This window comes from Anopheles coluzzii, chromosome 2 (genome assembly GCF_943734685.1).
Source record: "Anopheles coluzzii chromosome 2, AcolN3, whole genome shotgun sequence".
Classification (NCBI taxonomy): domain Eukaryota; kingdom Metazoa; phylum Arthropoda; class Insecta; order Diptera; family Culicidae; genus Anopheles; species Anopheles coluzzii.
Window position 1 is genome coordinate 77,500,031 of NC_064670.1, and position 18,853 is coordinate 77,518,883.

General features: G+C 37.9%; 1 protein-coding gene across 1 annotated transcript; it reads left to right on the forward strand.

Annotated features, from left to right (window-relative positions):
- The first annotated feature begins 15,570 nt into the window (after window positions 1-15,570).
- LOC120952005 (uncharacterized) lies at window positions 15,571-16,343 on the forward strand. Its single transcript, XM_040371053.2, has 2 exons — window positions 15,571-15,749; window positions 15,816-16,343. The coding sequence occupies exons 1-2, from the start codon at window positions 15,629-15,631 to the stop codon at window positions 16,175-16,177; spliced, it is 483 nt and encodes a 160-aa protein (XP_040226987.2). The 5' UTR covers window positions 15,571-15,628; the 3' UTR covers window positions 16,178-16,343.
- The last annotated feature ends 2,510 nt before the right edge of the window (window positions 16,344-18,853 follow it).

An 18,853-nucleotide genomic window follows, 5' to 3' on the forward strand; every position in this document is an offset into this window, starting at 1 on the left:
AAAAAAAATCCTGGTGTAGCTAATAGCTTTGGCACTAACCAGGATTCTGCATGGAATGATTTTGCTGCTGAACTAAATGCGCTGGGACCTCCCAGAAAAGAAGGAACCGCATGGAAACGAGTAGGTTTGCTTTATTGAATGCAGTAACTATTTATTATTTAAAGTTAGTATATTTAATCCACTTATTTTTTATAGACCTGGATTGAAAAAAAAGTCGTTTGCAAAGAAAAAACTATCTCAAAATAACAGGAAAATGAACAAAACTGGTGGTGGAATACCAAAATTATGGAAATTGACAGAAATGGAAAAAGAATCGTTCAAGTAACTAACATGAGAGGAAGGGCTGCCAGAATCGAAGAGAGCAATTGTATAGGCATTCCAGAATCCATCCAAACAAACGTAGAAGTTACGGAACCGTCAAAATGTATCGTCAATGAACTGCCCGAAACTCATCAAGACCAGCTAATATCTGCCGATACGAATGACCTTGACCAAACTAATATCCGCAAGTATAGCTCTGATGAAAGTATCGAAAATCAAAGTTTCAAAGTCACACAGGAGCCAGCTGCAAAAAAAACCAAAAGAAATGCAGAGCTGACACAACAAGAATTTCAAAAACTTATATTAAAACAAAATGATGAGACAAACAGGCTTTTAACAAATATTTCAAACAATTTTGAAACATTTGTTTCTGCAACATTTGCCCACTATAATGAAATATTGAAGTTAAATAAAAATAAACCAAACTAAACCGTATTCAAAATCATGTTTTCCTTAAATAAGATAAGACATTTGATTATAATGGTCTCTATGGGCTCAATAGACCTATTAGCATAAATAAGCTATACAGTCATACTTTATATAGGTAAACCATCTCAATGGGAATTGAACCGATCTGGTAATTTAAAACACGTTGAAATCAAGAAAAATCCACACAGTGAAGTGCATTAAAATTTAACACACAAAACATATATTAACATTAAACCAAACACAAATCATTAAACGCGAAAAGCGTTAAAAAGCGTATATCCTTCGAGGCTGTTCGACATTGCTTATCAAATCCCCCCTCCGAACGCGAAAATTGTAAGCCGACATTAACAAGAAAGATATGCACAATATTAAAGACAAAAAAAATAACTTAATCTATAATGTAACTTCACAACACGCCGTGTGCTCCGTACAATAAACTAGTCTATAAAATCGTGTTGATACGATGGTTTAATGTACTTAGGATAATTGAATAGCAGATTAGACTATTGGTGTTTAGTCTGAATGAATTGAGTTATTCATCCAATGTTATTCCGTTCATAATCAAGAGATTGTGGAGCATGCAGCAAACGTTGACAATTTTAATACATTTTTTGGGTGTATAATGAAGCTGTCGTTCGGCATGAATGCAACGAAATCTGTTTTTGAGCGCTCCGATTGTTCTTTCAATAATACTCCGTGCATTGGCATGCTGTGTGTTAAACAACGCTTCTGAGCTTCCGGATGCAGAATTTCTATTTGGTTTTATCAGCCAAGGTTTTGCTGGATATGCTGAATCTCCTGAAACCAGTTAGACAGAAAATTATGCTGTTCATGAACAGTAAATATATTTTATTCAAATAAACGTACCTAAGATCTTTATACGTTCTCCAGAGTTCCACTTATTGTCTAAGTACGAAGAAATAGGACTTGAGTTGAATATATAGGAATCGTAATCAGAGCCAAAGAATCTTGCGTCCACAAAACGTATTAATGATCTGTGGTCACATATCTGAAAAATAACATACCAATAACAACTAATTAATACTGCACAACAAATTCATGCCAAATGTGATACTAACCATTAATGCATTTAGACTATAAAAACCTTTACGATTGTAATAATCAGTAGGGTTTTCGTGAGGTGCAATTATTCTTATATGTGTTCCATCAACACACATAGCAACATTTTCAACCGGTAGTTTTTCGTAAAAGTAACTATTGGCATCTACTTTTTCTTGGTTTGTTAAATTAACATTAATGGTGTAAGCCAGTTCCCGTTCCATTGCTGTTAACGTTTGCTCTAACGTTTCTGAAAACGTTGATTGTGCTATCGCTGTATTAAACTCGTTTCCCACTCCTTTTTGATAGGAGCCTTGCGCTAGGAACCTTAACGTTGACGCTAGCTTCACCCTACCTAATAGGCCACGGTTATGCCGTGGAGCTATTAAATGTTCAATTTTTGAAAGAATTTCATTGAACAAAGGTTTTGTCACTCTAAAGTTTGCTTTAAACCTGAAAAGAAAAAGAAATGAATGCTTAATGACAGTAAGCTCTTTAAGAATCCAATTTCTACTTACTCTGCATCGGACAACTGCAACGGATCCAATTGGTTCCGTAGATTTCTACGGTAGGAAGCCAGATTAACAGGCTCATTGGCTTCCGAGGCCGTAAAAAACAACGAATTTAACCGAGACATAACACAACTCTTGTTGCAATTCAACACCTTTTAATCCAAATAAAGAATGAAACAGATGATTTGACGGATGGGCAAAACCAATGGCTACTCGAATCGGAAAGAGTTATCCACCGGTGGAGAAATTATCCACCGGTGGAGAATATTATCCACCGGTGGAAAATAAATTCCACCGGTGGATTCGAGCAAATTAACCGATCGGATAAATTTTATCGACTTTCGTTCGCGATGAGGCCCAGTATGTGAGTAGCTGGGTAGACTTTTCTAGAGCTGGCTTATTTTGACTTTATTGCAAAGTTTTAAAATTAGTCTATCTGTGGTGACACAACGTGTAACCGCTTCTTAAGACGCGTTACGCATAGCAAACACATACAGAACGCATCGCGCGTAACGTGTAACACTCTTTCACTCACTAACACTAACAATAGCAAACGATTGCACTACTACCATTATATAGGATTAGAATTATATTTTATATTAGAAATAAAATTATTCTACGAGTGACCACCAAGCGAGCAACAAGCCAACTCATTACCTGCACCCGAAAGTAGTGAAATTAGCGAGAACATCTCCATATATCCTTTCTGTCGCTTGACTTTTGCTACTGACAATTTTTGATGGCGCCCGGCCCTCGATCAGCTGATCTGCTTTACCCTATTTGACCCTACTTAACGGCTTAGGCCGAACTTAGCTAGTTTGCCCTAAGCTCGGCCAGCTAGTTGTCTCATATTTGCGGATATCGTTTTGTCCTTATCTGACAGGTGCCGCCATCTGGTGTTTTTAGTTCCAACTATTCGAGCTATCTTATACAGCTTTTTTTTTTTCAAACAATGGCCTGTCAAAATGAACGAGGTCGTTATCGTGCCAACACCTTAGTTTTGGGAAGATGCTCCAACCGCATGGTTTGTTGTAGTGATGAAAATAGTTCCGAAAATTGAGGAACGGAACCTGCCAATCTGGAGAAAAAGAACTGAACGTGGAACACAAGGTTCAAGGATCCGGGTTTTGGTATTGGCTGCTGGAAAATAATTTTTTTATGGTTTTTAGCACATTATAAGTAGAGATATTAAAACGGGATTACATCGTGAACATTTAAAAAAATCTCAATAAATAATCAAATTTTGCTTTTTTTTTAACCTTTTTAAATTTTACTTCAACAATTAACAATTTCAGCGAATAAGAGATGACAACTTAAAATCCATCAAATGTATGTATTACACTTAGCAAACTTAACTTGACTAACCCACTAAAAAACTAGCCTGCAATTTTAAGTCTAGATTATTCTAGCCACAAAGCTGCCCGTCAAACATTGCCAATGGTTGCGAGTTCTATCATCTGCTTGAAATCTTAAAGTATTTTCAAAATTTTTTTTTATTCATATATTATATTTTTGCGGTGTTATTCGTCGAAAAGATAACCATATCCAGTTTAGTGGATTTTTGCAAAATAAAATGCAAATTGTAGCATACTAAACACCTGAATTTTGTCACTGTTTTACCTGCTCTAGGGGTGCTATAATTATAACTGCTAAAACTAGGGGCGAAAAAACTGTCAAGGCTCGCAAGCTCTTTAATGCGAGGGCTCTGGGGCTGTAAACTTGTATGGCGTGCGAGCCCTCGCGCGCCCTCGGAAATCGCTGTCAATTGCATGGCGGGTAGAATTAGATTCGAGTACCTGCTCGAAAACACAGTGTTCCCAAGTGACATTTGCTCGAAATTGTTTTCCCATATCTGCTCGATTAGTACTCGATACGCTTAAAATTGTGAATTTGTGTGTGATCAAGTGTGTTGCAAGCGCCAAGACTTGATGTGTTGGTAAATTAGACGTTTCTATATCAATGGACAATGCCGTCAAGCTCATTTTTCTTCATAGCTATGGTTTTTTGATGAAAAACAAAAACTAATTTTGTGTGACGTTATTCTATAAAAAATGGGTATTTTTAAAATATAAAATGGGTACATGACCAACTATAACGATAGGAAACACCATTTCCGAGCGAATCTAGAAGAAAGTAACGAAACAGCCGCATCACAGTTGATTTTAAAGCACTTTTTCTAAATTCCCTTAAACTAGTTCAGTTTAAGGGAAGTGTACCCAAGTGACATTTGCTCGAAATTGTTTTCCCATATCTGCTCGATTAGTACTCGATACGCCTGAAATTGTGGATTTGTATGTGATCAAATGTGTTGAAAGCGCCAAGATTTGGTGTGATCGTAAATTAGACGTTCCTCTATCGATGGATGATGCCGTCGAGCTCATTTTTCATTCATGACTATGGTTTTTTGATGAAAAACAAAAGCTAATTTTATATGACGTTATTCTATAAAAATGGTTATTATTTAAGTATAAAATGGGTAGATGACCAACTATAACGATAGGAAACATCGTTTCCGAGCGAATCTAGAAGAAAGTTACGAAAAAGCCGCATCACATTTGATTTAAAAGGACTTTTTCTAAATTCCCTTAAACTGGTGCAGTTTAAGGGAAGTTTAAGGCTCCAGTTTAAGGGAATTTGCTCGAATTCCCGATTAATCGTGCTATAAAATGTCAGTTGGGTAATGCTTGGGTTGTTTACATTTATCCCAAGGTGCATTAAAGAGATCAGGTGATGCAATATAGAAACAAAGTGTATGTAGTCCAGGTGGTCTCATAGCATTTTTTATAACCAATTTTGAGCATCAATTTTTAACAGAACGAGTGAAAACTTTTGGTCAAACGAGCTTTCTGGAGGCTTGACGAATACTCAAAACACTCTTAAAATCTTCTTTCAGAAGCAGAAGCGATAAAAATCAGCCTTCTAAATTCATACGTTCTACATCTTATACATACATATATATATGGTTTGCGTCGATTAGGTGTTCAGAAAATTGCCATGATAGCACACAGGAATATTTTGCGGATGTTTAAAGCGGTTGGTACCACAGAATTTTGTACGTGTACAGATAACAAGGTGGGGGATTTTTTCCAAAAAGAAAATTAAAATACGCAAAAAATCGGATAAATCTGCAGGGCTGCCGACAAACTAGTTGCCAATACAGACAGTCCATTAATGTTCCCCTTAATAGTTAGGTTTTACCCGAAGGTTTTTTTTCTTTCAGTCTGATGATTGACGAATAATTAATGAACTTCTAAAGAGGATGTTTGCTGTTGCAGTTTTTTTGTTAAAAATGAGAAAAAAATACAATTTTATCCTTTTGTTTAAATTCCACACATTTATCGTTACACACTTTTATTTTTCCTAAGTGTGTTACATTGTAAGGAAATGTAGTAGCGTAAATTCTAAATGGCAGTGAATCATTAATAGTAGTTTACATAAAGTGTTTAATGGGTAAGTCTCGATGTAATGTTCCGATGTTCTCCATGATGTTCTCCGACAACTGTAAAATTAAAAAAGATGTGTTTTCTACCGAATAGCTACACTAATGTGTGCAGTAGCGGAAGCACCACCATACTTTCGTCATCTGCGATAGAAACTGTCACTAACTTGCATTTTATACTATCGATCCCCACCGTATCGGTTTCTTCTGAAAGGTCTTCTAATCCTACGCAATAATTATTCAAAAAGGCCGAGTTACACGGTCGCATGAAGTATAACCTTTGTCGAAGAAAGTATTGACCCTCTACTGTCACATTTCCATACGATTCCGCTGCGTTTTTAAATTTCATTATCATATTAGTTTTCAACAAGTACCATTGATCACGCTGGGTCTTAACATAAAATTCTTTCTTACATGCAGCGTGGTTCGATTTTGCTTCATCGCTATTATTGGGTAAGTGTGCGAATCTTGATCTGCTCTGCTACCTGTGATGTTCATATTATCGAACTCTCTTACACGGATAAGTTGTGGAATGATGTTATTCCCAGTTCGGATCAAATGTTTAATGCTTTGTAGCATACCTTCAAATGGGTATGTGGAATATTCATCCAGCACCCCAAAGCGGCACACGTCATCGTACATCGTAGGTGTTTAGTAAGCTATAATTTGCAATGTTATACCTGCTCTCTATAATTGTGGGGTGCTATAATTATAACTGCTAAAACTAGGGGCGAAAAAACTGCCTAGGCTCGCAAGCTCTTTAATGCGAGGGCTCTGGGGCTGTGAACTTGTATGGCGTGCGAGCCCTCGCGAGCCCTCGCAAATCACTGTGAATTGCATGATGGGCTAGTTCTAGCAGTTATAATTATAGCACCCCGATAGCAGGTATAACAGTGTAAGTTGTAGCATACTAAACACCTGAATTTTGTCATTTTAAATTGTAAAAATCCACTAAACTGAATATGGTTATCTTTTCGACGAATAACACGACAAAAAATATAATTTATGAATAAAAAATAAATATTGTTGAAACTACTATAAGATTTCAAGCACATGATAGAACTCGCAACCCTCGCAATGTTTGACGGGAATTTTGAATGCGAAATATTTCACAGCTATGGGCTGTGAAATATGTTTGCAGTTTGAGTGTGCCATTAAACCATTAAAGTGTGAATGCAACAATATCGCTCGACACCTACCAAGGGCCTCCACTCCTTTTGCCGCTTGAGCCCCCAACACTTTAAATCCGCCACTGGTCTTAAATCTAACCAATTTTCGCAACACCATCAACGTATGCAGCTGCACTTTAACGATAAAGCTACACTAATTGTTTTAAAGATATGTAGTGTTTGAAAACATCATTCAATCTATAATTGAATATCATATTCATCATCATATGCATCATCATCACTGTAACAAATTTTGGTCCAAACTTAACTCTTATATGTTTTGTTTTGTTTTTTTTTTTTTTTTAGATGGATTCAGATTCTGAAACGGAACTATACAGTTCGAGCATAGCTTTGCGCTACTTACTATTAAAAAGAAGGCGCGATAAAACCAACGATCTGTGGGAAAAACGTGAAAAAATCGGGCAATACCACACATTGTTTCATGAACTTTTGAAACAAGAAGATAAATTCTTCGAGTTTATGAGAGTTTCAATTAAAACTTTTTACTTCATACTGAGAAGGATAGAGCATCTTATAACAAAGCAACCTACAAACAAACCATACATTTGTCCAGAGGAACGATTGATGATCACTCTCAGGTATGTTTAATAGAAGCTTCCTAACATTGCTACTCCAGCTACGATTCCAGCTGCATCAAAAGGATGGTTCGGGTCGGAGTCGTTCGGAGCCGTCAAGAACTATTCGGGAGGCGGTTCCTGACACCTTTGAACGACTCCGAACGGGTCCGGCAGCTGACTACCGGCTTTGGATCTATAGGTGCGGTCGGTTCTGAGTTAAGAGTTTTGATTTTCCGGAGCCTTCTGATTTTGGTAAAGTTATTCGGAAGCGATTCCGAGCTTTTATTAAATTTACCTATACCTATCGATTACATAGTATGTACCTATTAAATATAATATTCCTCCATTCCCATTGATGAATTCATTTACACTTTCCTGATTCTCTTTTTTAACGGAGATTACAAATCCAAAATCATGTTGTTGTGATCTACTTATTATTTAAAAAAAAAATGGAGTAGCCAACTAGTAAAAAACTGTACTTTATCAGCTTATGTAAATTAAGCTAACTTGCCAATCTGATCCGCAGACTGTTTACCGATGCAAGCACATCCATATGAATTCTGCTCGAAAAATTTCCATCATATATGACATGGTTGTTTTCCGAACTCGTTAGCTAGTTTATCTCGGTAACATTCGAGCGATCGAAAACTCGCAAGCTAAGCCATTTATTTTGATAACAGCACCTGAAATCTAGGTTTTTTTTTTAAATAAAGAAAACAAAATTGTCATATGAGCGTTTACTAAAGTATTGTTTCTCTTTCAGGCATTTATCGACTGGAATACCTTTTAAGTCTTTATCATTCACATATTGTATTCCTCACAATACAGTTGGCCTCATTGTCTACGAAACATGTGAGGCAATTTGGAACACGTTTAATGAAGAGTTTATCCCGTTCCCTACAACGTCTGCATTTAGGAATGTGGAAAAAGAGTTTCGCCATAAATAGAATTTTCCTTATTGTATCGGCGCCATAGATGGCAAGCATATCCGAATGAAAGCCCCGGCATTTTCAGGTACACAATATTATAACTATAAAAAATATTTTTCTCTGCATTTGCAAGCAGTAGCAGATGTTAATTGGAAATTTATCGGTTGGTGAATATGGGAGTCGTAGCGATAGCGGCGTCTTTAATTCGTCATCATTGTTTGAGCTCATTCGTTCAAATCGGCTCAACATCCCTCCTCCTAAACCACTGCCTGGTACTACCCAAAGAACCCCACATGTTTATAAGCGATCAGGGTTATCCACTAAAACCTTTCTTACTGCGGCCTTTTCCGGATAGTGAAGATCCGGCAAAAAATTACTTCAACCATCTGCTGAGTATGGTGAGACGCTGCGTTGAATGCGCCTTTGGTGTGTTGGTGCCAGTTGGTCAAGCAAGAACTCCAAACAACTCCGGAACACGTCTCAATAATCGTCAGAACAGCATGCCTTTTGTAAAACATGTGCATAGATTTTAGAGAAAGCATGGAATCAATGGATAATACTAACCCACAATCCAATGCCAACAGGAACAGGGCAAACAATCATCCATCTCAATCATTCGAAATGTCTTAAAAAATTACTTTTTTGTTCGAATTATCAATAATTTTCGATGAAATACATATTCGAAGAAGTAAAAACATAGATTGCCAAGATTATCGCTATAAAAAAAACAATGGCTGGTATTATTGAATCCGTTCGTTGCGGCGGTGTACGTCCTGACACTCATTTTCCTAACGTACTAGATGGTTGTTACAGTTATTTACCACGGCGTTGTAGGACCGGGCTAAAGAAATGTGTTTCAAGAATTTCATGAGAACGCCGTACGTTCTCGCTACGAACGGATTCAATGACACCAGCCAATACCATTAAACCGTTTTTAGTCAGGGAGCTCATTGCCAATTTATTGTTCGAAAAATGTTAAGGAGATAAAATGATAAAGGATATTTTTAGAAAATTCATAACAAGTTCTTTTTAATCATATCACAAATTCAATTTCAGTCACAATAATTAAATTATTGTAACTAGTAGAGTAACACTAATATAACAACTGTCCACATGTTTATAACAATCGTCTCTTTGAATAGACAACACAGACTAACACGCTCAGCATGGTACTGTGTTGTCTATTCAACGAGACGATTGGTAGTTGTGTTCTCACTCAAGCTATTTTTTTTATTTTCTTCCTTTGTTTTTTTCTTCACTTTGATTTAATTACTTGGTAAGCATCCAACTCATCATTTAGATCGGGTAATGAATCAAGGAGTGTAACAACACTCATCATTACGTGGTAGTTGGAGCTTTTTTGTTGTTTTTGTTTTAAAAGTTCGTTGCGCTCCTTCTCCACATAAACAATGTCCTGCAGCACTCGATCATCCTGTTTCCGCTTTCTGTTGTTTTCTGTTGCTCTCTGTTTATTTACCGGGTCCAAATGATCTAGAAGATCATCGCTCTCTTCCAAATATTCGATACTATTATCTGTTTGTATGAGGATGATAAAGAGAAATAGAATATCATATAATAAAATAAAATAGTATAAAATAAAAAATATTACCTTGCCAAGATGACTCCAGATTCCCAACTCTGGGTCGGGACGCAAGCATGTCTTTGAGGAAGCTCATCTGCTCGTAAAATTTCCATCGGACATGCTTGTATCCCGACCCAGATGGCTGATTCATTTCAGCTAGTTTGCGGGCGAATGTGTCCCGCAAGTTTCGCCATTTATTTTTGGCAACCATATCTGCAATAAATAAAAATATAGTTACAAACCTTTTTTAAATTAAAAATAAAGTACAGTGGACCCTTGAATAACAAGTTTTGTTTAGTTTAGCGAACCAATCGTAGTACAAAAGAAAAGAGATTATAAGAGTCCTCTATATTCTCATATGAGCTTTATCGAAAGTACAGTGTCTTTCCGTTTCGCAGAAACGAGAAACTTTTTGGACATATCGGTAAAAATATGTACAAACGAAAAAAGTAGGACTGTGCTCTGGCACTAATGTTCTTTGGATAAGATGCGTTGTTCGATTCCCGTCTCAGTCAATGAAATCGTAAACTGAGAAAATAAAAAAAAATAAAGGAAATCATTCCGATAATATGTTTCAAACCTTTCTTCACCATCCTTGCTACACCTCATTACAGTAAAAGAGTCTTATGCCAAGAGGTAACTTCGTTTTTGTTCGGCTTCTTTCCGTCTTCGCGTCTTTATATGAAAATTCTCAACTTTCTTTCGAATATGCTCTTTTTTCGGATGTGTGTTTTCAGACTCATTGCAGTTTCTATTTGTTCCTTAGGCTTGTATTTATGTGTTTAAAAAAATATTCCAAAGGAACGGTCCTTTCGGCCGTATTGATTACTAATATAAAAGATTGAAAAAATGTAAAAATATACAAAGCCTTACAGATAAGTATGGATACAACAGCTGACTTTTTTAGTTTATTTGATGCAATACACTACGTTTTTTTATATTCTTCTCTAAACAATATTAGACCGATTTCTAACTTTTACCTTATACGATAGTATTAATATATAAAGTAATCGTATGTGCTTCTTTGGGAAACCAATAACAAGATCGATTAAGTATAGGATAGGATAGTGCACTATATTGAAACTAAAACACGAAGATTGTGTGTTATCAGGATAGCTTCATGACTGCATATGATTTAAAAGCACTATAATGTTCGCTTTTTGTTGGATGATGCGCGCATTGGCTATGATTATTGAATACATTCGTGGCTACGGCGTTTGGCAACACTCTTATCTATTTTTTTTAAGTTTTGCACGTACTAAATGATAGTTATAATTATTTACTGATGCATTGTAGGAACGAGTACATCTAATGTAACCAGTAACCTAATGAGCATTGTAGGTTCCTGCCAAGAATGTATGGAATATTCCATTTGACTTAGTTGTCTGTTTAGCGGTATGCGCTTGAAATATAATCCTATGATCTTCTATGGACGCTACACTTAGACCATACGAACGACGCATGCAAACACTCTGGGCTTCCGGATCTCTGGTATTCCGCATCTTTGGTAGTGTGTTCGTGTATGCATCGTGGAGGAGATTGATGAACCATGAGGCTACGACAGAGCTGCACCACGTTCCGAGCATCCTGAGGGCAACCAAGCCTTGAACATGTTATGGGGATCCCGGACTCGTGCCCCACCAAGAAAAGGTACGACAGCGACCCGTTGTTTGGCACGAGAGGCGGAGGAGCACAGTGAAATCGGGTGCCTACATCGATGAAGTAGCAGCCAGGGACCGAGCATCCTGGTCAAAAATTATTGCCCGGGTCTTTATACGACGACGTGCTCTATCATAACCAGACCAATTAGGAAAGACAGAGCCTCCAGTGTTCAATTTCTTCAACAAGAAAATGAATATGTCCTGGCGTTGTGTCCCTTTTGCGATTAGCTATGAACTAAAAAAATAATACTTAACGGTTGTGTGGAGCTGCTGGGCTATGGAGTCCCACGCATTTTTTTAAGGGTGTTGTTTTTGTACTCCGGATCCCGGAGGTCCCATAAATAACGGTGCTCTTGCACCAACAAAATCAAATTTTCTTCGTCCACTCGCACGTTCGACATGTCTGAAAATGTATCGCTTGTTATTTGGTTTTCGATACAAACAAAGTTCCAAACAAACAGATGTCACTTCGAGAAAAAACATGAATTTTGGGTTTATACTGTTAAATTCAGTTTGACAGATAAAATCGGATGCGACGATCCGACGGAATCAAAATTTTTTGATTCCGTCGTACGACGAAATCGCACGTCCGACGTTATCTGTCAAATCCCATATAAATCTCGTCCGATAAAATCGCATCCGATAAGCGTTGCCACGGGCCTTAGTGTTCGATCTGTGTTCTGTTGGTATGTAAATCGTACCTACACAACTGAATTCATCGAACGCGTTCGAACTGGTGTTCGATCTGTGTTCTGTTGGTATGTAAAGCGTACCTACACAACTGAATTCATCGAACGCGTTCGAACTGGTGTTCGATCTGTGTTCTGTTGGTATGTAAATCGTACCTACACAACTGAATTCATCGAACGCGTTCGAACTGGTGTTCGATCTGTGTTCTGTTGGTATGTAAATCGTACAGTATCGGACAGAAAGATAGGGCATTGGTTTTTTAACGCACCGTGCACCCGTTGGGCCAAGTTTATGTGTGGTTTGTATGTGTTTGTGTGTGTGTATGTGTGTGTATGTGTGTGTGTGTGTGTGTATGTATGTGTGCATGTGTGTGTGTGTGTGTGTGTGTGGATGTATGTTTGAATGTGTATTGATGTGTGTGTTTGTTTCACAAGTAGGTCGTTTCGGATAGATTTGTAAGTAGTTTTTTTGTGTTTTGGGTTAGGTTTTTGGTGTGATAAGCAGGACCACCGCCCTCGCGATCAGTGTGTTTTCGATATATTAACAATGTTACGGTCTTCTTTCGCCGTGGTCTTCTGAGGACGTCCGGTTGACTTGCGCGTTTCGGTTGTCCAAGCGCGTTTCAGTTGTCTAAGAGAGCGGTACTTGTTGCGACGCAATGCGTTGCGATTTTGCCAAAATGTATGGGATTTGACAGACGCATGCGTTAACGACGCACGACGCAGCGTCAAAGTAGAAAAATTTCTATTTCGACGCACGTCGTGATGCGTCTGTCAAACTAATGTCATCATTTTTGGAGGGAGATAATGTTTTGATTGGAAAATTGAGTTGAAAGCCGTACAGGATGGATGAAGAAAAATTAATAACACTGGTAGAGCAAAATAAGTGTTTGTGGGCCAGTAGCCATAAAGAATATAAAAATCAATATATGAGACAACAAGCATGGAAATCCATTGCGGCTGTATTGAACTCGACTGGTAAGCATGTTACAGATCGTCAAATCAACTGCGCAGTCATGAACCTTAGAATTATTTACATAAAAGTACATCTTAAATGGAAATAGAACAATACATTAACTCATAAAATGTATTTCTCATTTTTGTGCTGTTACATCTGAAAATATTTAAGTTGTTACGAATTTGGGCATAGTGAAACATTGCATAGTGAGCTTTTCCTGCGTCGCAGTCGCAAGGTGATCTTGATGTAGTGCAAGAGTGTCTGGAATCGCACCGGGTCCGGACTTTTCGATGTCCCAACTATTTTGAGCCAACACTTCCCCAGTCCTTGAAGCCGGTTTAAAATCAACGCCAGCAAACGAGTCAAACGGGGCAACACTTATCAACATCGAGATTGCCTTAAAGCTCATGACCCGCTCTGGTGACGGTGCCGTTCTGTTACTTCAACGCTGGTCATCGGTAGCCGAGCGAGCCTCCGTTGTGTATTGAATCCCAAACTATCATGTAACTATACTGACTGTGCAATTGGCTGCGGGTTTCGCGTTGGTCTTCGGACAGTATACCACCGATGACTCGCGATGGTATGACGTGGGCTGACATTCGAAGCGACAATGCAAATGGTTGTTTCATGGGTGTTCGAAATCGGACACTTCTAATTTATCCACTGCTGTCGCTTACTAAAATCTTTGAAGTGGATACTGGCGTTGGTGTGATGCCACCAAGGCAGATATTTATCGGTGTTAGGATGCTTGCATACCTGTCCCGAGAACCGACTCTGACTTCGTAGACCGTAGATCAAGACCGGAGAAGTGCCTCCTACTCGAATTTTGTTTTCTCTCTTCTTTCTTGAAGGGAAGTAAAAAAGGATAAAACACAGTACTCTAATTTAAGGTAAAAATGCATCGTTAAGTAGAAAGAGCAGTCGGATTGCGATGTGAATTTCGAAGAAGTGTTTGATTTTGAATACCCAGTGTAGCATATTGATGTATCGGATCCTCTATTTCGTCAGAGGATTTTTTTCTTGAATGATTTGCCTGTGTCTCAAATGTACATTTGAGTACCAGTACAATAAAGGTATATTCTCTTCTTTAACCATTGGGATAGGTGCTTACTATTTACCTGCTTTTTTAGGATGTGGAATGAACGCCGGAATCCAGCATCCAGCCTACACCAGTAAAATTTAATTTAAAGCTTCTTAAATTTGCATTGTAGAGTTGTGAATGAACTGTGACTATGGGGGGAAATTCAATGCTTTTATTGTTTGTACTTATTTTCTGTTATAGGTTTACTTGAATCTACGTACATATCCAATTTAAGGTGAATTTTAAACACCATTTTCAAAGAAATAATTTTTGAAAATCTCCCTCACCCTATAAGCATCGCGTGAGGGATGATTATGACTATTTCTGTTTACGGTAATACCAGTTGGATTTGTCCATCGTAGGATTTTGCGTGGTTTTTTTAAATTTGAGCAAATATTATGCAGCAAACAGCATGCTTGTACAATAATTGTTACATGATCAGGAGTCATTTGAAGCTCCGTCATTAGACACCGCCATCTCGTAACTAGTATGCCAAAAGCACACTCAATAATCCGCCTCGCTCTTGCATGCATAAAATTAAACCTAATTTGCTCTGCCGATAAATTATGAAATGGATAGGGTCTGAGCAAATATGTTTTTAAAGGGTATCCTTGGTCCCCTAATAAAACGTATGGCATAGGTTCAATTGACCCAGGAAGTGGTTTCGCTGGAGGGATATTTAGCTCTCCATTCTCTATTGCTTGGTACAATGACGAGCTATTAAACACCCCACTGTCACTACGTCGTCCATATTCACCTACATCGATAAATATAAATTTTCCATGTGCATCAGCGACAGCTTGTAGATGCAAAGAAAAGTACTTTTTGTAGTTAAAGTAATCTGATCCACTATTAGCCGGTGCTTTGATCATCACATGCTTGCCATCGATGCATCCGACGATGTTGGGAAAATTGTATTTTTGCCAAAACTCTCTGCTAATTTGTTGAAATTTTTCAGTTGTTGGTACCGGCATGAATTCGTCTTTCATCATCTTCCAAATAGCATCGCAAGTTTCATACACTATTTTAGCTATTGCATTATGACAGATCCTAAAATCAAATGACAGAGCCCGAAAATTTGTTCCAGTAGATAAGAATCTAAAATTGAAAAAGTATGGTAAAAATAATAAATTATTTTTTTTGTGATATCAATTTTCAGAAAATGAAGTAAAAAAGCGGTGGAGATCTCTACGTGACACATATTCGAGGAAGTTAAATGATATGAATCAGCCTTCAGGATCGGGTTATAAACATGTAGGTTGGAAATATTTTCAAGTTATGTCCTTCTTGAAGGATTGTTATGCGTCTAGGCCTCGAGAAGGAAATGTTCCTATCCGCAAAGGTAATACTCTATTATTCATTTTTTATTGATGTTATTATTGAAGCGTTTCATTTTTTTATATTGCAGATCCTGTCAATGAGGAATACTTAGAATACGACTACAACAATAACGAGGTTGAACATCTAGATGAGGATGAATCATATTCTATCTTCGATTCCGAATCATCAAGAACTGCGACAAACAGCCCTGCGCCGTCCAAAAAAAGAAAACAAACGCAGGATCCGTTGCTAGAGGAGCTTCTTGAGGTAGAACGGTCAAAGCAGGAAACATTAAAAGCCCTTATCGAAACGCGGCCGAAAACATCATCAAATTATTTATTTTTTAATAGTTTGATTGAACCTGTAGATGCTTTACCTTTACATGTACAGCTACAGGTAAAAGAAAGCATCATGAAAGTTGTTCATGACGCCATGTTACTTAATGAATAATTAAATACGTTCAAAAATTATAGCAAAAGTAAATAAATGCATTGAATTGGGTTTTTAAAATAAGATATACTGTACAATTAATGTGAATAACGTCATCATGAACATATCAACAGATTGGAATTGAATACAGGAAAGATTATAAATAAGATTGGAATCATTTTAATAGTAAACTCCGCATCAAAATATAATACTCAGTGAATAATTTACCTTAATGTGACCATCAACCGTTCTTCTAAAGATATATGTTGAATATTCCGCTTCTTTTTCGCTAAGCTTGGGGCAATTTTTTTGAGAATGTAAAAGAATGTTTCTTTAGGCATCCTCATATATTGAAAAAAAGAAACTTCATCTTCCAGGAGCTGGTTGAATAGAGTATGGAACTCTCCATACTTCGTCCTGTCGGCATAAATTTGCTTAATACTGGCATTAGATCGACGTCGTTTTGCAAGAAAATACTGAAGTACCAGGTTAGGTTCTGCAACAATGCTACAGATAATCTCGTCGAACATCCTTAAAAAGAAAAAAAAGTATGTTAATTTGCAGTTACATTAGCAGTTGAGTTAGCAGAGGACATGATTTTAGTGCAAATTTCCAGTAGAAACGGGATTTTACAGCGAACCTCATTTGCGAGATGTTATGTAAATCTATTTTCAGTCTAATGGTTTCAACCAACTTCCGATAAAAGCGATAATGGTGTAAACGTTCGACGTTTACTTTTTCGACTTGTACTGGCCGTATTGTCGTTTGAAGGACCAGACGCTGTAACTACCGTACTACACCAAGTTTACTGTCTTGATACAGTTTGTCTCGTAACTCTTTATGAGTAGATATAATAAATTACCTTTATTTCAATTAGTGATGTTTCAAACAATTTAATTTAATGGTTTATTTAGCAGCAATCAGTAAAGAAATCTATCACTCCGTTTATCTAAACCAAACCATTATCTGTTTTATTTATGTTTGTTTACGTTTTTCTTTGTCAGATGTGTTTGACATATCTATGCAGAACGCAGCGAACAGGTACCAGCTTGCGTCACGCAATGCGTTGCGATACGCTGCGTCGCAACAAGTACCAAGCCCTAAGCACGTTTCGGTTGTCCGAAGCGCGTTTGCCACAAAAGTGCGCGATCGTTCCATTACGAACTCGATCCTTTTGCGCTTAATGCCAGCAGCAGCCATTCGCTTTTACATATGGCGCTGATGATCAGTACAACGTTTACCTCGACCCATTGTTACTAACATTGCTTGCTTGGACCGTCAAGAACGCGCTGGTTAAAAACTTGGACACGGCTGATCCCGTGCTCTGCCTGCGTTCTACTTCTATACGCGATGAATTACATCGTTTTGGAGCAGCGAAAACATCGCATGGATAAAAACTATCAACGAGTACGCGAGTAAGCGTCTTCCCTTCAAAATCGAGAAAAGAATACTGCCGCGCTCATGAAACAAAACGCCCATTGAAAAGAATAACTGCGCGCCAGCTCAATGCACGCACAAAGTTTACCATTCGCACACAACGTGCAACGCAGAGATGCACGAAGGCCTTTCAATGGCGTGCACTGGAGAAACACCTGTGAGGGAATGCCGAGTTCATTGCTATTGTGCGCGTGTCCATTTCGCACCGGTGTCGCATTCACATTCATGAAACAGAACACCTGCGTTTTCGTCCGAGGAACAAGCGCTGCTGTCGATGCAAACTTTAGTTTTTATCCAAGTGTAAACGCACAATGTTTCACATGATAACACACATAATAAGAATAATTTCAACGCAATATGACATCATTTTCAGACACAAACCCGCGCACTTGCAAATACACATTAAAAAGCACACTCTCTTTCTACTACTACACACACACACACATGCACACACACACACATACACACACACACACTCACACACACACATACACACACACACACACACACACATACACACATACACACACACAAACACAAGTAACGTGGCAAAACAAGTGCACGGTGCATTGAAAAAAAGGGTCCTATCTTAATGTCCGATACTGTACCTACACAACTGAATTCATCGAACGCGTTCGAACTGGTGTTCGATCTGATCGATTACACCAGAATAATATGATTTTTTTGCGTATTTCGCATCAATGAGTAACATAAAAATGAGATGTAATGAGTAGCTAGGCACGTAACTATATCATTACACCTAACATCTTTGTTATCAACGAATATCGTGGTTCGTTGTTGATGGTAAAATTCATATTTTCAACTAATATTCGTGGTTTTTACCTGTACTTAGTGGATACATACCTTTTATTAGTATTTAACAACGAAATGCCATCGGTGAAGAAGGAAACAGCTTTCAAACGTGGAAACCCCGTTTTCTATGCTCTTGCTTTCAGAGATCCAATGGTAGTGGCAAACGATTCAATCGTAGTGGCACACGATTCGACCGTAGTGCCATGCATTTCGAAGCAGGCGGTTTGCGATTCGATGCAAACGGCACGAGATTCGAACGTAGCTGGAAACAGGTTTATATATATAATTATGAGTGCAAGGCTTCACGTTTCATAAAAAAAACTTTATTGCTTAAGCGCAAGCGCTTCTTACACTGAGCTGATCCAAATTACAACTGACTTATTTCTTAAATTCTACAATGCACCTAGCCTTCGATTCTACCCTATAGCTGCTGACTCTGCATATCCG